Source organism: Papilio machaon, chromosome 12, assembly GCF_912999745.1.
Source record: "Papilio machaon chromosome 12, ilPapMach1.1, whole genome shotgun sequence".
NCBI classification, from domain to species: domain Eukaryota; kingdom Metazoa; phylum Arthropoda; class Insecta; order Lepidoptera; family Papilionidae; genus Papilio; species Papilio machaon.
This window is the reverse complement of record NC_059997.1, coordinates 4,586,624-4,606,993: the sequence shown is the minus strand read 5'-3', so window position 1 is coordinate 4,606,993 and position 20,370 is coordinate 4,586,624. Positions and strand designations below refer to the sequence as shown.

At 32.2% G+C, this 20,370-nt stretch overlaps 1 protein-coding gene across 3 annotated transcripts in view; it reads left to right on the top strand.

The window, feature by feature from the left end:
* LOC106719195 (RNA-binding protein 33) overlaps nucleotides 1-3,270 on the top strand; it is a 34,847-nt gene extending 31,577 nt beyond the window's left edge. For 2 of the 3 annotated variants that reach the window (XM_045680198.1, XM_014513469.2), the window contains exons 8-11: nucleotides 1,187-1,252; nucleotides 1,603-1,752; nucleotides 2,109-2,325; nucleotides 2,540-3,270. In XM_045680198.1, the coding sequence (XP_045536154.1) occupies nucleotides 1,187-1,252; nucleotides 1,603-1,752; nucleotides 2,109-2,325; nucleotides 2,540-2,625 (519 nt within the window). In that variant the 3' untranslated portion in view covers nucleotides 2,626-3,270. The remainder of the gene's footprint in view (nucleotides 1-1,186; nucleotides 1,253-1,602; nucleotides 1,753-2,108; nucleotides 2,326-2,539) is intronic. The other variant, XM_045680199.1, reaches the window with a different exon arrangement.
* The last annotated feature ends 17,100 nt before the right edge of the window (nucleotides 3,271-20,370 follow it).

The following is a 20,370-nucleotide window of genomic DNA, read 5'->3' as shown; positions in this document are numbered from 1 at the left end:
AGATTGTCTTTTAACAATTCCTTAAAATATTAAGGCTGTTCCTTCATATTATGTGTTTTTCTAGTATTATTATGATTTTTATCACACATTTACATTGAAAGGTCCATTGAATAGGTTGAAATTGTAAAAATTATAAGATCAACAGCGAATATAACTCGTGTAATTTATTTGCTTTGTATATAACAAAACGGGTTTTAGCCAAGCCTATTCTGTCGTAAGTGTGAATAAAATTTACTATTCAAAGTCTGGTTTGATTTTGATTTTTTAAATTATGTATCGTCCATTTATCTAAATGGTAAGCGCGGGCAATGTTAATAAATTTTCACGAATAATGTTAACTAGTAGAGCCAACAATTACAAAAATAGCCAGACTTGGTACGCAATAACATGTTTTGAATAACACAAATGTTTTACGACTGTGTCCACTTTTGCTTTTTGCATCCCATGCGAAGGATAAGTTTTGTTTTTATTTTTTTGCCGATTACTATACACTTAAAAGCTTCGTAATTTTTTGTTGATTTATTAATAGCTTTTTGTTTACAGAATTTAATTTGTATTAAGATGTTTTTTATAAATTGATTTCCTAGAGTTAAAATTGTTATGTAACCTACTGCATGCAAATGTAGATAATAGTAATTTTTACATTCTTTTTTGTGCAGTTTAAATAAAAAAGCTCGCACGTTGGAATAAAAGCTTCGTCTCATTGTAGAATTAGTGAAGCATTAAACTTTGTACGTTAAAGTACTCAGTGGTTTGTGTACATATCACCAGGGTTTTTTAACGTTCCTTTTATACAAAGAAAACATTTCTTGCTGTTTTTGCACTAGGTACAGCAAAATAAAAATTCCTTATCTGAGTGCTTTGATTCAAAAGTAAATATATTTCCAATATCCAACAAAGAATATCTGCAGAGCTTTTGATAAAGTTATTATTTTTATGATAACTATTTTTTTTAACTTCGTTACTGTATTAGCAAAATCAGTAACATTAGAAGTCGATTTCTTTAAGCGCTGTATAAAAGGCATTTCATTTCATGCCAGGCTCATTTTGAGGACCAACATAAAGTAATTTGATATGGTCTATGACCATTAATGGATATTAGTTTACTGATTTACTTTGCAAGGTCTCAAATTTGATTCATACTTTTATTATATGGTATGTAACGTATCTTTTGTGATCATTACAGCAACCAGCTGTTCTCCACCAATTCGTACCCCAGCCCGCACCTACGCAGGAATTGGAGCAGCCTGAAGTAAGAAGTTTAATTTAAGTTTAATATTAGTAAATGTTATCAGATTGTACAAAATTGGAATATTCTATACCATTCTGATTGTAAAAAAAATTGTGAATCATCTAATAATGGTCTTATCTTTCTTAACGGATAGCATTATGCGTGATTTCATACAGTATTTTTATAATATCCCATCATTGTGTTTACGTAAATGATATATTAATTTTAGATACTAAAAAAAGTTGACTTAAAAGGCATAAGTCTGATTTTTTTTTGTAATTCTTAGAACGTATGTTTACTACAACAAACGTATCACGGGATCCTAAACGAGACATCACATGTTTATGTGTGTGTATATATATGTTACACAGCAGAAGATGCAGATGGAGAACGCGGGAGGTCCGGTGCAGATGAGCCTGCCGTGGGAGCTGACACCCGAGGATTTGCACATCATCCACCGCACCGCGCAAGACGCCGTCGCCCAGCGCCGCGACCAGCAGATGGACAGCGATATGCAGGAGGTACAATCTATTTTTGTCATTTATGTCGATTTTTTTTAAAATACTGGAGTATTCAAAGTTAAGGCAGGGAAGTAAAGCTTAGTTACAATAACAACTCCGGTTAGGTCAAAATTATCTGTGGTGTCAAGTTTCTCAGATGCGCAGTAATCTACGGTGCGTGTTATACCGCAAAGAGAAATGGCTACCAGGTTCTATGTAGAATAACGCCACGTATAGAAAACGCGGTTAATCATTGAAGTACACTATCCAGCTAGGTACAGATCTTTAAAAAAATATGAGTCTGATGTAATGTCTGATAAGAATGGTGATCAAGTAAGATTAAATACAAATTGAATCTACAATGTTGTATGTTTCAGGTTAAGACGATAGTGAACACATTGGCGGCAGCGGCGGCCGAGGCGGAGGCGGAGGCGGAGGTGCATGCGCAGGCGGAGGCGGAGGCGGACCGGCGCCGGGCGGAGGCAAACAGGCGTCAGGCGGAGGAGCAGCGCCAAGTGCCACAGGATGCCGTGCAGCTGTCGCGCGAACCCCGCACGCTTCTGCTGCAACAAGACGTCGACGAAAGGCCACATTGTCAGTATAAAATATGTATTACTCTTATACCTTGTATGTCACCAATAGCATATGTACTTGATTTTAAATAGTCATCGGAGCAACAGGTTAACTACAGTCACGTGTTGCAGAGAGCTTCACACTAAGAAGCTGTAACATAAGCTTTGGTGTTCTCTTCTACTTTTTTCTCTTTTTAATATATTTTGCTATATATGTGTATTGTTTGTGTGTACAGACATGCAACCACGCTCTGTGCGCAGCGTAGACGCGTTGCTCCACCGCGAGAAGCGCGTGAAGCGCTGCGCGTGCAACTGCGCCTGAAGCACGTGAAACACTGCGCTGCGCTGCGCTGCGTGAGGCGCCAGCCCCGACCACGTCGGAACCTCCATTCTCCGTCCATCTATCATATCTATATTAACATAGTAGACTTCTGTCATAGTTTAACGCGGTTCATGGATATTTTATTGTAAATAATTCTTTAACCGTACGACCGATGGTTTTTGATTAAATGGGAATAAGCACATTGCCGGCTCTTCTTAATATTCCTTTTTAATAAATGACGAATAATTTTAAATATATACTTGCATTATTTTATACATAAAGTGTTACTTTTAAATTTATACTAAAATGCAATGAATAGATTTAATTGTATCTATAATAACACTAAAGTATTTGATTTTTTTTCTAAAGTAAATGAAAATTGTTAAGAGAAGGGTTTTTAATTTCGATAGCTTAATTAGTAAGCATCTGAGACCTCTTAAATTGTCCAAATTTATTGGTAGCAATTACGCTTGCGAGTAGTTAACATCAATTAGGTTGAAATGAAAGATATAACCTAAACTCGTGATCCTAAATTAAAAGAATTAGTTTTAATATTTGTCTAGTTTTAATTGTTTTCCCCTATAATTGTTCTGTCATTTTATTGCTTTGTCTAAATAAAATTACTCCTTCGCCTTCTTCCCTTCAGTGTTCGCTTTATTTTCATCAAAAACCATTAATTTGATAACAAAAGGATGAAAACTGCTATTTAACTCAACAATAGAAGTAAAGAATAATTACACTTTACAAAGGGAATCCTTAAAGTAAACATTCTCTGAAAATATGAAAAAATATTTTCTCAGCTTTTAAAACACGAAGCAATAAAAATGAAAGGTATAGAGAAAGGAAGAGTAGAAATTACTAATAAAAAACATAATTATTTCTCGCACACTGAGAAAAGCAAGGTTTAATAGTTTTCATATAAGATAATAGTGGTTTTTTATATTCATTAGGCTCATTTATTAATTAGTTATCTAAAAACAAAACACCGCTATGTATTTTAACACAGTAGTGCCTTTATATATGTGAAAATCAATGATTGTATGTTTGTGGAAAGAGATGGATTGCCAATTCTGTTCTTTCTCAGTAGATATTCTTGAATTCGTCACAGCAGTCATATCCTACTAACAGACTTCATACACACTTACGCGTGATTCTTTTAAATCCAATGCAGCACTATGAATACATGCATGTATATATATAAAGTAAATCATTTTGTAAAGTTGCGGATTTTCTCTTCGCTTGGTGTAAAAACTTTAAAATCAGTGATACAGAATCTTATTTAAATTATCAAATATATAGAAGACATCTATAAAAGCACACACCTACTCTCAATACGAGTAAGGTATCAAAAAATATGAATTAATATTCGAAATACATTTTTATAAGTGATTCGTTTCTTCTCATACAATTCGAATAAAAGATACCGTTCATGCCGACGACGTAACGTGGGTTCAAACCTATATATAAATAGACTAGCGGTTGCCCGCGATATTGTAACCGCGACAATAATGAAAAAAAGTAGCCTATACCATTCCCTAATACATTACCTACTTTCCTTCAAAGTCCCGTCAAAATAGGCCCAGTTGTTTCGCAGGTTACCCTGAACAAACGCGGATTTGCGGACAGATAGCCACGCAGACTAAAATGTTACTAAACTTGGGTTTGTTATAAGCTTGTTGGCTTATGTTTTTTTTCTATATTACATACGAACACTCCAATTTCATTAGTCGTTTAGACATATAGAGGCAAAGCAGTAGAGGTAAATCGCTTAAGGTAGGCAGGCGAGGTATTCAAGACGTCTTGACGAGCCTCTTTTCCGCTGCTAAGATTATTGTCTCTTTTTTTCAAGTATACACGTTTTATCATCTGAGTTTTCTGTAGTGTTGTTCCTCAGCTAACAAATCAATCACGATATGGAACAATTAAAACATAATTGTAAAAGAACTCTTACTTTATCTATCTTAATTATTTACACTAATATTAGTTACAGAGGTAGTTGACTTGCACGTTTTCTTACAATTTAATACAACCAAAATTATCAGAAACATTAAAATAAATAGATTTAAAAAGAATCCTAACAAGTAATTAATTAAGACAGTAACAAATGATTTAAAACACCAAAGTTCTATAACATCTTTGGAAAATAAATAGAAATTTGCAATTAGACATATAAAAAATGTCGTAATTGTTAAACTTCTTGCGAACTTTCTAATCTTATCTGTTAATACACGGTACAATATGTCTATGTAAAATGCAGTACCGATTAAAATGAGCGGCCATCGTAAAATACAACAAATGAATAAATATGCCACCCATTCGTTCACAAGTTCCTGTGAAACAATAGCTACATAGACTACAACGATTGGCAAAGGCAAAAGCCACGTACAACATGACATTTTCAACAATGTATTACGGTTTATTTTTACTATTACCACTAATAAAGTATCATACATATGTTTTATAAAATAGACAACTATAATAACAACAACAAAATCGATATAAGTCTCCGCTGCGAACAACACTAAGTTTCGACTCGTGGGTGTAGGGCTGGCGTATTTTTCCTCTTGGAATTCAATGTAGCATACGATCCTTTTTATAAAACGAGCAAGACTCAACTGTATTAACATCTGATTTCTGTAATTTTTCTTCCAGCGTGGTATTTTGAAAGCTGTTATGACTAATATGATAAACGCCAGAGCTGTCATGACGATTTCTGTTACGACGAACACTTCGAACAGTAGAAAAGTACCTCGCAGTTCATTGTGCGCTGTCAAATTACTGTTCAATGATGCATTGCCATCAACATCACTTTTAAAAATCAAGTCTGTATCATTCACAACTTCACTTGTGTTTATTCCACTGTTAACTATCACTTTCGCAAGAATGCTAGGCATATCTTTTACACTGTTCAAAATGTCTGTCACGTTTTCCATCTCCTTTTGATTCTCATTCATTCTCATTCTCATTTTGATTTCATTTGTATGTTATGCTTTATTTAATATTTTACTTAAAAAGTTTTGCGTTGAGTTACCGGTGTAATGGTCGCAGACACACTGGAGCATTGAATGACGGCGTCAAAACATTTAAACAGGAAATATATTCGTATTATTCATAAAGCAGGTGATTCGTCCTTATATTTGCGGTTGTATAGACGTCATTCAAGTAATTGAAAATACCAAGGATTTAAAAAATCCCAATGTTTGTGGAATTCTAATGAAATAAGTGCTTTCAAAAAGTATAAGCACCAGATAGAGCATTTTCTACCAAATTAAAAGCAACATAAGTTGAGATGGTTTCTTATTTCGCAGATTTTGATGAACTTTTCTTAGCGTCCATATATTATGATTATTATCTACTACGGATAATACAAAATTGTAAGACTATATTTTTTATTTATGAATATCTCTAATTTATACTGAGTTGTATGAATGATTAATCATTTTTCTCCTAAACACTGGTACGACCAATATTGTGTGCTGACAACCGCAGGCTAATTCATTGCCGATTCAAAGCGCTAATTACGATATTGATTGACTGTGGGCGTGGCGAGTCTCCTCGTGACAAAGACACTATGTACGTTTTTATTAATTTTATTAATGTCTTAAGTATTATTATTTAACTGCGTTTCAGTTGAGAGTAATAATTTAAGCTTTAATACTAAAGATATAAGAAAAAACAGTCTGCTAAATTAAGTGATATTACAGAAAATGATTTATTAAAATTTCGTCTTAAGTTTTCTTTGTTTCAACAATCACTGGGCAATCAGTCAATCAAAGAAATCACTGGGCCTTTACAGTGATTTTTTCTAAACTGATTTATAAGCTTTAAAAATTACCATTTTTGTGTTTCTATCTCTATGGCAAAGTATATTTATTTAAGAGAAATCAATATTTGCGTCTCGATCAAATATCGCATTTAGCGAGAAATATGATCTTACCATCACACAACTCTTAGAGTACGTCACTAAAGCTTTATTCGTAGATATTTTTGCATTCTTAGTTCCGTCTGTTTCCATTGTAAAGTAAGTAACAAATAATAGGAAAAAGTTAGATATGATTGAACATGCAATTTAATGCATCGCATGAATACAGGACACAAAACTAGGACGTGGGAATTCCACCGGGGTAAGCATTTGTTCGTAGAACTAATGTTTGCCCTTGTTAAGTTTTACTGTATCGTAAACCTGGTACTAAGACAAGTTTTCACAGTGCAAGAAAATATCTTACAAGGTTTTAGCTTGTAAATATTAGTATGTATACTAGTACATTAGGGTGGCCCAAAAAAATAAAATTTTTGTTTTTTTCGATTCTCGTGTGAAAATATGTGAGTTTACTATGTTTTAAGAACCTCCACCAAAGGACAGGTTAAAAAAAAATCTTAAAAGGTCGCTCAGAATTTTTGAAAAATTCCATGGTACTTTATATCTTTTTAAAAGAGAAATTTATAAAAATTCGGAGCGACCTTTAGAAAATAAAATTTTGACGTCAAATTTTCAGAATTTTTATATTATTTTACACTTAAAAGATGACATGACGAGAAAAAAAATTAAAACGAAAAAAATCTGATTTTCGGCAATTTTGGAATTTTTCAAAAATTCTGAGCGACCTTTTAAGAATTTTTTTTTAACCTGTCCTTTGGTGGAGGTTCTTAAAACATAGTAAACTCACATATTTTCACACGAGAATCGAAAAAAACAAAAATTTTATTTTTTTGGGCCACCCTATAGTACATAAAAATTAACGGACGCAAAACATCGAGCTAGCTAGTATTTTTGCTGTAATATATTGGAACGTAAGTGGGAACCGAATTTGATTCTTGGACTGTGCGAGGAGCCACCATACGGAACATTACTGCGTGTCTCGTGCTTGTAACATACAATATACTAGTACTTTGTTTGCGTTGTATTTCATAAGAAAACATGGTTGGTACATTATTCATATTCATAAGTCAGATTAGTCACTACAAATCGACAGCGTCACTTGTAAGGATTGTTGAACGAATTCATAGAATTAAATGAATATCGAGGTCAACAATGAAAACGAAATGACATACTTGGATCACAAAGCAAAAAAATATAAGAGGTACAGACATAGGTAATAAAATCCTATTATAAAAAGATTCAGAAAAAAAGAAGAAAGACAGTTCGATGTATTATAAATAGCGAATAATCGCAGACTATTTATAAAGCGTCGCTTGGTTGTAACCGCAAATTAAGACTGGGTTTTACTGCAAGAACATTTTTGTTTAAATTGTTAATCTATATATATATAAAAGAAAGTCGTGTTAGTTACACTATTTATAACTCAAGAACGGCTGAATCGATTTGACTGAAAATTGGTGGGCAGGTAGCTTAGAACCAGGAAACGGACATAGGATAATTTTTACCCCGTTTTCTATTTTTTATTCCGCGCGGACGGAGTCGCGGGTAAAAGCTAGTTAAAAATAAAACAATTAGGATAGAAACTATAACATTATTCTTTAACACAAATAAATTTTATTGACGGAGCGTAGAAGCTTTAAAAAGTTATTAGAATTAAAGATTTGATTAATTACCACGAATTTTACCAATATTTTAAAGAGATTAAATCAGATTTATTTATCCTGAATGAAATGAGTATAAAAGATTTAAAAATATCGCCGTGAAATTATAATCACGCATCGTGGCGTCACTGAGGCAATAAAGTGCTTGTATTACAAAGGATTATATTCAATATACGGGTTTATCGCCGAATTGTAATAAAGCTCAATGACTCTTCTCTATATTGATGTTTATCACATGCCGTAATTGATTCTTCCCGAGCTATTTCTGTCTATGGTGAAATTATGTTTACGAATGTAGGCGCGCCTGATAAATGGGTGTGGTACACGGTCTACATCTTTTTATTTGCTGATTATTATGTGACAAATATCGAGAAGGTTTTATTTTGAGGTAAAATAAACAACCAGTTTGTTTTTCCTTCCTTTTGTAACACCTTCCTCATTTATTGAAAAAATGTCATTTCTAAAGCATGAAGAGAACTTAATCAACATAACCTCTAAATTACCTTATTTTATTTAAATATTCAAATTGTATTTTAATTTTGTATCGGAAAAAATTATTATGTTTTACTAACTTCTTTATTTGATATTTTACTAAAAATCCAGAGTGGAAACCATAATGACAGATGCTACAGCCGTTTAAGTTCCGGAACTGTAACTTAACCGTAATGGAACATCTTGGGGCATAAATTAATTCAACTTTCTCTTTCAAAAGAATTTCCTAGAGGTAAACCTATATAATGTCGATTTTCTTTTATGTTAACATTATTTCGTTTTAGTTTTTCGGTAAAAGTAACTCTATCTTACTTATTATTTTTGTATTATACAAATATAGTTTTTAATTTTTTAGACGAGATCTCAAATAATTTGGGAATCAAACCTTCTATTAAGATGTTTAAAGCTGGGTATTTGCATTTCTATCAAGTGAAACATATTACTTAATAAATCCCATATATATAGGTACATAGTCTTTCTTATCTGTAATGCGGCACGTATTATTGTATAATTAATCGGACATATTGAGAACTTACGAGCTTTAAGATGTTTATATTATAAATGGAATCTTAGTGCAAAGTTATGTTTTTAGTTTCTAGTAATACAGTACAGATTTAAAAATTGAATGTTGACAATCTATCCTATGATATATCTACACTTATATTCTACATCTTATATAAATAAATATCTGTGTGTGTATGTTTGTCTCCTATGAATCTAACTACTTGATAAAAAATTGTGTCATAATTTTTTTTTAAATGTAATGAGATGAAAGGGCTTAACTTTACATTTATTTGTTAATAATTTCACTTATTACTTTATAGTTTATATAACTAATTTATTTATTTAAATAGACAGAGACAACATTTAAATAAGCAACTAGAATAACCATAGATTTAGTTGTCCCTCGCGACTTCATCGTTTTAACATTCAAAATTTTATGTAGAAAAATTTTCGCAATTTTTATATTAGTAGGATTATTTATAAGAGAAAATAAAATTGAAAAAGGTAAACAAAATGTTTAGCTACAAGGCTGCAATATTGATTCATGTCCCGGGAGACAGCAGCTGCTATATCAAACGCCATTTTCCCAAAGCGTAGTCTAGACTGTGTGGGACGAACGCTTTATTTGTGAGTAAGGTTCTTAGAATTCAATCATAATTCATAGACCTTGCATAATAATCAGTAAAATTTATTCATATTCATGTTATATAAGACCTCTTCGTAAATTCATACAATTTACGGTAAAATGGCTTAATTTATGTATCTGAATATACTATTCTACAATTACATATGTGTCTAAATATATAATGTGTGCAATAGTAAAGGATAAACTTTATAGTTTAGTTTAGTTTAAAAATTTTCTATCGTAATAAACTTTAAAGGAAATAAAGTAGAGAGCAAGTCCATGGATCGATAGAACTTTGAGATATGGGTCAAGTTCGCTCGCAGCTCTCAATGCAGCGCGCGGCCCACGGTCCACAGGTGAGGCTTTCCCTAGCAACTGTTTATGTAACAATATTATTATAAATCTCTACTCAATAATGCTTATACAGCAAATGAATATTTAATTACATGTTATTCGAAAATTCTAAATGTTTAGGTGAGTTACGAGAGTAAACCTGGACACGACGACCGTATAAATCAAGGGTTTCCAACCTAGCGGACCACTTTTATATTATTCTCGTTAGCAATGACTACTATATATAGGTGTAATAAAAATAAACTTTAATAATTTAACTTTTATTAAAACTCGATAGGAAATGACATGAAAAGAAATGATACTATTTTTAGGATAAACTTCTGTAACTTTGCATAAATGTTATTTCTGAGATCGCATCTTTTTCGTGATTTCGGCTATCCTAGGAATAATATTGTTCCTCAAAGATTACAAATCACCACTTACTTTCAAACGATTCCTCACTTTGTTATTAATAATCAACAAAGCAGAAAATTAACATAAATATGTTTTTGAAAAGTCATAAATTTGACCATCGAAGGGCTCAGAGCAGGCTCTGGTCATTTATGCTGGCTCACTGTGAGTTGGTCGACTTTACACATATCTTTGAAATCGCCGATATGTGCGAAAAGCGCAAGAAGATTTGAATTATTTAATTCTAAATTTAAAATAATTCGCGGATCATATTTTGGCTACAACGGACTTCTGGTTGGTAATCATTGGTATTTAACCCGATATTCACTTTTGACATCTCGACTCCTCTGGGTTTCAGTAAACTCGTGCCATAGTTGTTTATTCCAAAATATTTTCCACTTTAACGAAAAAATAGTCTGATATTAGTTTTTTAATAAATTAACTCGCTAGTTTCAGTTATATTTTAACTGTTTGAGTTAGCTGAAGTTCTGTAAACTGGTTTCTAATAAAGCCCGATTAGTTTCTACTAAGTATATTGAAGTTGGTTTGGCGGTCGTATTGTCTTGCCTTATAACGACGTTTATCATGTGGCTTCATACATTTGGTACAAATGGCTTTGATTCAAATCCCTTGTGGGTTTCAAAATGGAATGGAATAATTACTGCCACTACTGCGTACGACTTCACTTTTTTTCTATTCTTTTCTTTTTTTTCTTCTACATTCTTAGTTTATTGCATATTGGATATCCATAAATAAAACACATAATATAATAATCGATTAGAACAAAAAGAAAGCATAGTGTTGGTAAGGCCCAATCAATTATGGCCTTGAATTCTTTTCAATACTTCTTCTTCTTGAGTGGCCTTTCCGACTAGCGATTTCTTCCGACACTCCTTTTGCCGGCAACTTTTCCAAGAAGAGGGTCGCGGTATGTTATTTGTGAAATATTAACTATAGTATTCGATAATGTATGAAAACGGATTACAATAATAAATGCGATTATCTAATCTCAAGTTGTAAAGGCTATTTCTCTAATCGCGCAATAATCCTCTTGCAGTAATTAATGTGAAACATAATCCGTTCATAAATTACAATGTAGTTAAGATTACCAATATTGCGAAAGTACACATACGGGTTTAAACAAGGGATAACATGTACACAATGTTATAACGGATCTAACCGTAGGTTTCTGAGACCAAAATCTCTGTATAAAACATATTTTTTTATCTTACTAGAGATTTTGATCTTAAAAACTTACGGTTAGACGAATTTATAGTTACAAGTTTAATTAGTTGTTTGTGGATGGTTTTTGAATTATGTTTTATTAGATCTTGATGAAAAGACGATGCAATAACATCGTTGATGAAAAACGATAAATAAATTGACAAAGTTTATTACGAAAGTATGATTAGATATTATTTGTAAGTAATTTTTGTAAAATCAGCAGACCAAAGCTATTAATTTATTTAACGATAATTGAAAAAACTTACAAACTTTATTGTAATTGGAAAATAAACTTTTGCGATTAAAAGCTCCTTTTACATCTTTCTTTTCAGTAGCTAACATAAAAGTCAGCAACAGAAATTATTTTTAACATCACGTTTAAAATTATTTATCTTTCTAGTGTTTTTATGCCTTAGATATTTTTAATCTGTTATCATTTACAGATTAATACTATATAAATATTAACATATTTATATAGTATTATCTTTATTAGCAATATTAAAACATATCATACAATATTGGGCACAGACTGTCGTAGAACGGTTCAACAAAAAAGCAAAGTAGGTACCATGTGTAGGGGATTTAGGAAGATCTATGTTCTGAAATGTATAGGAACGGATACTTTTACAAATGGAATTTCTCAATTTAAATGTATGAATACTGATTTTAAATATGTTTTATTTAACATCAGTATTCGTAGAGTGATAGAATGATGTTTTATAGTATTCTTTAAAATGTTTATTATCAGATAATGTGTAGTTTATTAATTATATGTGGAGCATTTTAATTACGTAAATTCCTTATAATGTTATACGAGACGGGTCCTTGCAAATATTTCAAATATTTTCTTGTATCACAGCGCTACATTCTGGAATTTCATATTATTTTACAGAAAAGGCAACCTAATCGCTCGAGAACCCTTTATATTAAACCTGCTTTTGCTTTAGACCCTTATAAAATAATTAAGTTCTTCGTTGATATTGTTTGATTTTATGTTTTAGACTAACAAAACCTGCACTAAGGGACTTACTGCCTTCTTCAGGGTCGCAGAAATTAACCAAGTGAACTCGACCGCAACCGATTGCTAGAAGACTAAAGTTTAGCAAAACTTGTGTTCAAACAACAAATTTGGCAGCGTGGAGCGCTAAATGCCAAGTGCAATATCGAAACGACCAGTTATCTCAGATACATCGCCACACAGTCATCGAGACCTTTCATATGTTTGCCTTCAAACACAGCCAGCTTTTGCACTGACGGTTTTCGAATGTTAATTTACGTTTTCAGTTTACTTTGCTTGCAATCCAATTTCAGTAATTTAAAAAATTTATTGCGATGTGATCGCATTCTCGTTTTACTTGGAAACTCGGTTTCTCGAGTAAATGTATCTACTGTAAATAAAACTTAGTTACAGAACGAATTAACCTCTACACTAGTATAACACTACGGAGTCGTTACGGTTTCGTCCAGGAGCATACCACTACTGTGGAATATTAATCTGATCATGTATTAGATAACATAAATATCAGATAAATCATAAACTTTCCTCGGTCCATTTTGTCATAAAACATTGTATCTGTTGTTCAAGATTTTATTTATTGTACAAAAGTTAATAAGGAATTTTCCGGAGACAAATATACAAGCTGCTACAAAAAAACAAAAAAGGTCAATAAGGGAAAAAACAAGTTGCGAAGTATCGTAGCAGATGTTTCTATTCCCTTTAAGTAGATCAGGTCATTTATTCGTAAATCGATACTGCATTTGTGTTGACTTGTTTTTTAAATGGTCTACTTATTTTATAGCACAAAACAATTTAGCTACGCGTGATTCACATATTAGAAAATCCTTGCAATGTTTGTTATTCGTAGTAATATAAACAAAAAAATGTTTGTGACTAACAGTTACATCCTCAAAGCAATCAGCCGTAGATAAAATAACATTCGATATCTTATCAGGATGTCCACTTGATCGATGTTGTTGGAAATTTCAATTGTTACTGTTATCTTGTCATATTACTTGTTATATTACTGCGCAATAATTTTATACATGCTGTATACAGCGATTACTCTTGAGACTTTACAGTCCATAATAAAAGTAAAACTTATATTCCTTTCCAACCTTAGCTTATTGTTCTATTTTTATATCTATTGGAGTAAATTAATGAATTCACACTTAGTAGGTATGATTCTAAATTCAAACGGTTTCATTTTCTTTATTTATTCTCTAAATGGCTACAAAAGCACACGAGAATTAATAACTCAACATATCATCTAGTATATATTTTTTTAATTGATTGAAGAATTTTCCTAAACGTTAAAATGGATCTAGTACGAATACCTACTTGTGACAAACGCCATTATATCATCATCGTAATATTTGGCGTAATGTACACCAAAAATTTCATATTAAATCTATCTATATATATATATAAAAGAAAGTCGTGTTAGTTACACTACTTATAACTCAAGAACGGCTGAATCGATTTGACTGAAAATTGTTGGGCAGGTAGCTTAGAACCAGGAAAAGGACATAGGATAATTTTTACCCCGTTTTCTATTTTTTTTTCTGCGCGGACGGAGTCGCGGGTAAAAGCTAGTATATATATAAAAGAAAGTCGTGTTAGTTACACTATTTATAACTCAAGAACGGCTGAATCGATTTGACTGAAAATTGTTGGGCAGGTAGCTTAGAACCAGGAAAAGGACATAGGATAATTTTTACTCCCGTTTCCTATTTTTTATTCTGCGCGGATGGAGTCGCGGGTAAAAGCTAGTATATATATAAAAGAAAGTCGTGTTAGCTACACTATTTATAACTCAAGATCGGTCGAACTGATTTAGCTGAAAATTGATGGGGAGGTAGCGTAGAACTAGGAGACGGACATAGGAACTTTTTTATATTGTGTGCATTTTTTTCTATGATCCGCGCGGACGCAGTCGCGGGTAAAAGCTCGTTTGATATAAATGACAATAACGATACGAAGGTGCTTTGTCGACGCAACTATTTGTGCTAGGTCCACTGATTTTCTTTTAGAGATGTCTCTTAAGGTAAGTGTTTTTTGTTGAAAGGCTGTTTACGAGGACATCAAATGCTTTTATTTGATAGTTTTTACGCATTAACGTTTAAGAAGGAGAAAGGTAAAAAGCTTTAGATTTAGGAATGACCTTTAAATAAAATTCAAATGTATGATTTTTTTGTATTAAATCAAACAAGTAAGAATGGTTTTCAAATATCTGACATAAAAAAACAAATGCATCGAAAGAAAATAAAAAGTTCGAAGTTAATATTATTAATTTAAAATAACAACAAAAAGAAAATAATGAAGTAAACAGAAACATTGAAAATAAGTAAATTTTAAGACGCTGGTGACCCTAAGCTGAAGAAAGTTCCAATAAATTTAACGGATCCTTTGGTCCCAAATGGGTCCGAACTTATAATGGCTACAGTCGCCAAGGGGCTTAAAAGATCATTGTTAGGAAGGTCGGGGAATGCAGAGATTTGTAAGGAAAGCGAATATTTTTTGCAAACATATCTCGATTTCCCCAGAAAGAAATCAGAGAATTAAAGTGACAACTTTACTTTTAAAAGTGGTTGCCCAAATCTTAACTTTGCTACAACTACAAAGAAAAAAATAGTATAGGACAGTATTCTAATAGTTGCTTAGGTGTATTTGAAAGTAGGCATTTATTAAGTTTCCTTTACACGGTTTATTCAAAATTTGATATTTTTTTTACTCGATGAATTATTAAATTTTATCATTAGGCATTATTCGTTAAACTTTTTCGTCAACCTTTGCATTAACTGGCTAAAGTTTTGTTTACGTTGTGCAAATAAAACGTTCCATTATGGAAAACAAGGGATTGTATGACAGTAATGGACATACTAATGGACTCATTTCAATTAATCTTTATAACCTTTTGAGCTTCACGAAAGTGTTAACGAGCTTTGAACCTACTTAAATTATGATATCACTACTGGATCGTTGTATGTAATTTATAATTGTATATTTAGTATCCATATTGTACTTCTTACCAATTATATGTTAAGCTTTTCTTTTTAATTAATTTGGGGCAAGTTTTTTATTTGAAGTTTACTCAGCTTCTGTTACAAGATTGATCTGATATTTGCTCATATTTTTAATGTTGAGATGTTCTATATTATTGGTATGGGTTCTATGTCCGCATCTATCAACAGATCGAATTCTTTTGTAGCTGTTAAAAAAAATATTATTGCCCAACTGACAGGAGGGTAATATTGCCACATGATGCTTTCACTATTTTTAATTACAGCTCCACTAATTAAAGCATTTAATGAAAGCAAACGATTTGACTTATTGAAAATTTACAACAAAACTTAATTTATTATTTCCAACAATTTAATTCAATTAACACGAAAACTTGGTTAGCCTCGGGGTTTAATTTATTGGAATCGTGTACATGACGGCTTATTTGATTTTTCAAAGTGGATTTTCAATTTAATTGGATACTGGAATTCATAGCAAAATAGATTGCGAATGTATTTGATTGACTAATTTTTAAATGGAAAACGGAGACTACCCAGGAGCTATTCACAGCCATCATCTATGTACTTTTCAACATTCATGATTACATAACCAAGAGTGATATAAGGCCCTCGAGTGCTTATATTCATGTAAAAATAATCATTCAATATTTTTCTTCATTTAACCAATTAGGAGGCTTGTTAAAGTTAGGTAATCACCGCACGAACGGCCACTCATTTCAGCATAACTGATAGGGTGAAAGTTTGAAGAAAAGTAATTAAGTTACGAGCTGGAGTTACCACTTATGAACACGCCGCGCTCTAGATTAGAAGTTATTTGCAAACAAATGAGTTAGTCTTGCACACAACTTTGACTGAATTCTCAAGTAGACTGACATCTTTACAATTTTATAATCACAACAAAGTGGATATCCTTGTCATAAAATGTAATAAATTAAGTCTGAAAATGGAGACGCAAAGTTGGAAAGTTTATTAATGAAATATATTCGTCTTATTATTTAGATTTAAAACAAAACATTTAATTATTATAATTTAGTTTGTGGAATTTAGTTAAGCATTACAATTTAATTTTGTAAGTTTACATATTATTTGTCGTGAAACTAAGTATATTAATTGATAGCTTTTTTGAATGAGCATTCTATAAGCTTTTGGTAATATTGTAATAGCAAACAATAGAACGGAGAATAAAGAGACGAAGATTAATTAGATATCGTGTCTGAGATAAAACAAGAAAAAGTAGGTATTAAAATTTTTGCTTTACATTCAACTTATTATGAACCTTTTAAAACTTAGATCTTAATAAGTAAATAATTTAAAACAAAACAAGAATAATAGGTAGAAATGATGTAAAATATTGAGCTAGCAGTGAAGTATTGGCAAGCCTATCTAACAACGCTTTTACTTGTAATAATTGATGTCATTATATCTCTACAAAATATTGTAAAACTTTTTAGGGATTATATTATTGTAAAAAGAATTTACAAAACTTAGTAGAGATGCTTTTCTATACTATACTTGTTTTTTCATCTCTGTAACTATTTCATAACGTTCGAAAAAGATAAGTGTTATTTACAGCTTATCTGGTGTTTACATTTTATAGTAAACTACATAAAATGTTAAAAGTGAGAAAGTTCGTAAAACAAAGGAGATTACGTAATGTTTGATGCGTCGCTGTTTATTTTCCACTTATTATACAAAACGTAAATTTATACGAAGGTATTGCTAAACACATTTCAAAGGCGCACTCAGAGTCTTTTAGTGGTCTTATGTGTAGGCTTGTCTTCCTTTGCGATCGACTCGAAATGCGTCTATAAGAGTAACACAATAAGCGTTTCTCAGACTGAGCTAAGGTAAATATTTTTAATAGACTTATGCGCGGTATAAAGGTGGGGGGGGGGGGTCAGGATCACCTGTCGCAATGATCAACAGGAAGCACATCCGGGCGAGGCTGTACGCAGCCGAGGCAGCGGGGAGCTAGTCGCCGCCCAGCCGCCCTCGGCGCCGCCCGCCCCGCCTGCGCTGTGCCCGCCGTTCAGTGATAACGCCGCGTTCGCGTCATGTGCATGGCTATAACTCGGTATAACACCACCCTTTTAGTGTGAAATAAATATTTCTCAATTTTGACTTTTTAAGTGTAAAGACTAGGTGATCTTGTTACATCGTACTCGAATGGTAAGTTTTGAAGATTGAACTATTTTAGGAAAATGTTTCTTAAAAATTTTATGGTCCGTAATGTTATGTAAATAAAATTACACATACAGATACCTTATGCTTAACATAATATTGTTAGCATAAACTGAAATTGGAGTTGTATTTTAATATGTTATTTATTTGTAAAATGAAAATATTCCCATCTTGCGAAGAAAAGGCAATAATGTTGACTAAATAAAAATACTCTCGTTCTTTTATTATTAACTTCAGTATCTGATGTTTTTATCTATTTTGAATGTTTATTTATTTTATGTCTGTTTTTATGTAACATAATAAATATAAGTATTCGTATCACGTCGCCTGTGGGTTAATACTAAATCAATCATATGCAAACCAGTTACGGTATTAATATTTAAAAATATATATGGAACTGTCGTCCAATTTGGAATTTTCTGGCATGAGTTTTAAAAGGTTATAAACATACTTCATTTCTATTTGATGTGTATCATCTGTATTTTCTGAAACTTGATGTTATGATTGATAATTCTAAAGAAAGCTCATAAAAATATAATTTATTTTCCGATATACGGATACCTTATTTACTTTCGTCACTCAATACGAAGGCTGTTGATATAAACATCATTTATACAACGTCAAATAATTTAATTTAGAGGTGACTCAATCTACGTAGCGCTATTTACTTTACGGCGGGTTACTTTATTTTCATTATGGGTCTTGCATACTTACTTAACAAAATATATACGTACTAGCTGAGTTCTACGGCTTCATATGCTGCGTTGTTTAAATTAAAATCAGAATACAAACAAAACCCAACTCGTATTGTATAAAAAGAATTCAGATTTAGGATTGACTAGCGGTCGCCTGCGACTTCTTCAGAACAGAATTACAAAAAAATGGCTATAATTTGCCTGCGTACATCAGCTACCTTCCCGTCAAAGTCCCGTCAAAATAGATCCAGCCGTTTCGGAGATTACCCGGAACAAACGAGATCTTGCGAAAGACACATAGACAGACAGACAGACAAACATTTTTAAAATCAAATTTTGGTAATTGATTTTTAAAGAAGTTTTTAAAAAAAGTTTCTTCGTAACAGGAAATTTAAAATATAGTATTCGCCGAGGCGACGCTCAGCTCTACGAAATGTTTGTCTTAGGATACATTACTGAATTTAAAACGAGAACATCTGTGAGAACTTACATCGTAGCACTTTACTTTGGATTAGCCAGTTACTTTGGAAAAAGTCTGATCCGGTTGCAACTGAAAAGCAAGAGAAAGCTACCGATTTTGAGAAAGCACTACAAAACTACTATGAAACAGTAGTTCGCTGCTTTGAACGTGTCAAACATAAATTGACGCTTTGGGATTTTAAGTATACTTAAAAAGGAATCATTTTTGGTAAAATGTAGGCTGTATTATCTATATATATAAAAGAAAGTTGTGTTAGTTACACCATTTATAACTCAAGAACGGCTGAATCGATTTGACTGAAAATTGGTGGGCAGGTAGCTTAGAACCAGGAAAAGGACATAGGATAATTTTTACCCCGTTATCTATTTTTTATTTCGCGCGGACGGAGTCGCGGGTAAAAGCTAGTATCTATATATATATAAAAGAAAGTCGTGTTAGTTACACTATTAAAACTCAAGAACGGCTGAATCGATTTGACTGAAAATTGGTGGGCAGGTAGCTTAGAACCGGGGAACGGACATAGGATAGTTTTATCCCGTTTTCTATTTTTTATTCCGCGCGGACGGAGTCGCGGGTAAAAGCTAGTTATATTATATTATTATTAAAGTGTACTGGAATAATATACTGACAATATTAAACTTTGTTCATCGGATGTTCACGTTATCGATTTTTTGTAGTGAATTCTCGTTACATATACGTTACGTATCTCGTATTCAAACAAGACCCTTTAATTTGTCATCCGTAAGTTTTTGACATTTAAAAATGTAAACCAAAACATGTAATCTTTGGCTTTAAAATGAATTAACATTTTAATTCGTAGTTATTTTTATGGTATGTTTAAAAATCCATCTCAGCATCTAAATAGGTCGGACATCCCACCAAGCCGGTTAGGTGTTACGATGATAAATTTTAGGACGTAATTATAATAGATTCACCATAGTATTACAATTACTTTGAGATTTGAATTGCTATAAAACATTGTTAGAATTGAGTTCGAGAAAAAAATCGTTTTAGAATATAAACCTCACAAATCTTCTAGACACTTTTACATTGTAATATAGTGGCCTTGTTGGAGCTACAGCACTTTGTAGAAATTCACAAGCCGAGCGTAACGTAATGAAAGCTTGTAAAATTCGCCAGACCGTGCGACTGCAGCTACTCAGCGTTATGATGTACGTACATATGTATATGCTCATGCATATACACGTTATAGTAAAGATAAAAGCATTTTAACACTA